Here is a 3231-nt window from a genome sequence, read left to right as displayed (position 1 = left end):
ACTCAAATACCATATCTACGAGATAAGAATAGAGAAAGATAAAAAAAAAAACTAAAATTTTCACACGATACTTTTGATGAAAAAATCAATCTAATTTATTTCGTACTTTTTGTTCAATAAAAAGTGGGTTAGATTTTACAAGATTAAATTTGTAGGACTTAAAGAATGATGAAATGAAAAAAATAAAAAAATAAATAAATAAAATACAATAAAAGAGTCTTAATTTTAATCGAACAAATTTAAATTTGATTAAAAAAGGATTTTTTTTAATTTTCAAAGAATGAAATGAGGACAAAAGGATTGATCGAGTAATAATTCTTATTCTTATTAAAAGATCGTGATTTGATTTGGTAAAAGAGAAAATTTTTTTCTTTTAAAAATAATAAAAAAAGAATCAATTAAAATATGAAAACGTGATTGAATTAATCCTAATTACTCGTTGGAATAGAGTGGAAGAAGAAATAAAAAAAATTCTTGTACGAAAAAAAACTTGAAAAAAATTGAACAAAGAATTGTATGTATGAGATGAAAATCTCATATAAAATTTTGTAGAATGACATCAAGAATGACTTATCTATCAATTTTTTTATTATCATCTCCAAAAAATCAAACTCTATCTTAAGAAAAGTTGTTAGAATAGCCTTTGATTCAACTTTTCAAAGGTTAAATTTTAAAATATTTTAAATTAAAATCGAACCTCTAATTTTTATTTTTTAAAAATAAAAAATTTGTTAGAATTCAAATCAGATCCTTTAATTTTCATTCTTGAAAAATGATAAAATTTTAAAATATTTTTAAATTAAAAGTAGATCCGCAAATTTCACTACCCATAAAATAAAAAATAAAAAATTTATAATATTAAAATCGAACCTTTTAAATTTATTTTTTGCTAATAAATAGTCTTTATATTTTAATAAAAAGGCAATATTATTTAAAATATTATATTTAAATCCATATTAACATTTTTTTGCCAAAAGTTTAAATTTAATATTTTTATATAAACCTTTTTAATTTTATAATTTTATATATATAAAGCTTTTTAATTAGCGCACATTCCACACATAGTCATTAGACAGAGGTAAGTAAGTAGACCCTGTGAAAAGGACAAGTAATAAGTGATGTGCGAGACCTAAAGGAATGAGGAAAGAACATGTGGACAAGAACAGTATTAGAGTCATAATGAGGGAGTTTAAGGAGAAAAGAAAAATGCAGGTAGGGGGTTAAAAAGAAATAAAGATTAGTAGTAATAATGAATGAAGTGAAGTGAAGAGAAGAGGGAAGGAAAGGAATGGTTAGACATTATTAGGTAACCCTTCCAGCCCATGTCAGTATGGAAAATTCCCCATCCCTATTGCTCGTCCGATGCTGCCAGGCTGTAGTGAGTAGTGACCCCTTCGGCTTTGGTCCAAGCCATTAAGGCCTCACTCTCACTGGCCCTTCCCTTCAACTCACCCACCCACCCACCCGCCTTTAACATACATGGTCAATAAAATCTGATAAATTCATTAAAATAGAAGCACATACTACTAATACTAAATAAATATAGGGAAATATCTTTGTAGATGGTGCATGTAGCATAGTATAGAAGGGAAGCAGGTGCATATGGGAGTATTAATGACGAAGGGGGAAGGGGAGGTTATAATGTGGGCATGAAAGCAGAACCATTCGTGTGGGGGTCACTTGCAAAATAAAAGCCCCACCCCCTTCTCTCTCTCTCTCTCTCTCTCTCTCTCTCTCTCATACACACACACACAGAGCCACACTAAGTCTCATTCTACTACTCCCACGTATATAAGCACAAGCGCCACCCAACTCAGTAGTAACTCGTACTAATACTCAGTGTTCCACACTGCATTCTCAGTTCTCACACACAACTATCTGCATATTATCAAGAATGGGTGAGGACCTACCAAGCCCAAACTCTTGTTATTCTTCTTCTTCGTCAGTTAGTCTGGATCCGGAAAAGCAGAAAAGTGCGGGGAAGAGGGGGAGGGAGAGGAGTAATAACAAGAATAATAATAAGCACCCGGTGTACAGAGGGGTGAGAATGAGAGCGTGGGGCAAGTGGGTCTCTGAAATCAGAGAGCCTCGTAAGAAGAATCGCATCTGGCTCGGCACCTTCGCCACCCCCGACATGGCCGCCCGCGCCCACGACGTCGCCGCCCTCGCCATCAAAGGCTCCTCCGCCATTCTCAACTTCCCGCAGCTAGCCCCCCAACTCCCCCGCCCCCACTCTAACTGTCCCCGTGACGTCCAGGCCGCCGCCGCCAAAGCCGCCTCCATGGACTTTCTCTCTCCCTCATCATCATCATCATCATCATCATCGTCGTCGTCGTCGTCACCATCATCATCAATATCGTCGTCCGAGGAGCCATCGACGCCGGAGGAGCTGGGGGAGATAGTGGAGCTGCCAGCACTAGGAACGAGTTTCGAATCGGCGGAGGCGAACAAGGAAATGGTGTTCTTGGAGCCAGTTGATGGGTGGCTGTATCCTCACCCATGGTGGTATCACAGCAGCAGCATTTATGAGGAGGAAGTGAGGGAAGATTGCGGTGTCTATTTTACCGGGGATCAGATTTCAATGCACACTCAGTCTAAGTCTCAACAGTACACCACTCTTGACCTTGATCCTCCTTCCTTGTGGCAATACTAATCTCATCTCTGCTCTACGTGTAACGTGTGTGCTTTCAGTTTTGCTTTCAATTCCTTTCTTTTCTTTTCTCATCTTATCATTATTAGACAACCCCTTTTTTTATTACTACTACATATAAGATAAGACTATATTTTCTCTTTATTTTGTTTTAACTTTGCATATGAGCCTTTTGCAATTTTTCATCTTAAGTGCTCTTAATGCATTTTCCCCCCTCAAGTTCACGTCTTTCTCTTTACTTTAGGTGTGAGGTTTGTAATGCTCTTCCTTAGCTTGTTAATAATAATCTCTTTCGTTTCCACTTGTAGCACAAATAGTAAGCCCTTTTCTTTCTATTTATTTATTCATTCTCTGTTTTGTTGTTCCTTCGTTCGTGCGGGGTCAAAATTGCATATATGTATGATGTTGAAACTTACATGAACAAAGTGATTCAGAGCTCATATAATTATGCTTTTCGGAGACAGGAATAAATGAAAGCTTATAAAATATAAAGTAGATTCCCTATAACAGAGAGTAACTCTATTTTAATCAATGGCTACCTACATCAGCAATTTGGGCCCACAAAAAGTTAATAAATTAAA

At 35.9% G+C, this 3231-nt stretch overlaps 1 protein-coding gene across 1 annotated transcript; it reads left to right on the top strand.

The window, feature by feature from the left end:
* Window positions 1-1530: 1530 nt before the first annotated feature.
* On the top strand, window positions 1531-2987 carry LOC130968097 (ethylene-responsive transcription factor TINY-like). Its single transcript, XM_057893180.1, has one exon. It carries the CDS (start codon window positions 1895-1897, stop codon window positions 2651-2653), a length of 759 nt encoding a protein of 252 aa, XP_057749163.1. The 5' UTR covers window positions 1531-1894; the 3' UTR covers window positions 2654-2987.
* The last annotated feature ends 244 nt before the right edge of the window (window positions 2988-3231 follow it).

This window comes from Arachis stenosperma, chromosome 3 (assembly GCF_014773155.1).
Source record: "Arachis stenosperma cultivar V10309 chromosome 3, arast.V10309.gnm1.PFL2, whole genome shotgun sequence".
NCBI classification, from domain to species: Eukaryota; Viridiplantae; Streptophyta; class Magnoliopsida; order Fabales; family Fabaceae; genus Arachis; species Arachis stenosperma.
The sequence above is the reverse complement of the archived record's forward strand: the minus strand, read 5'-3'. Positions and strand labels throughout refer to the sequence as shown.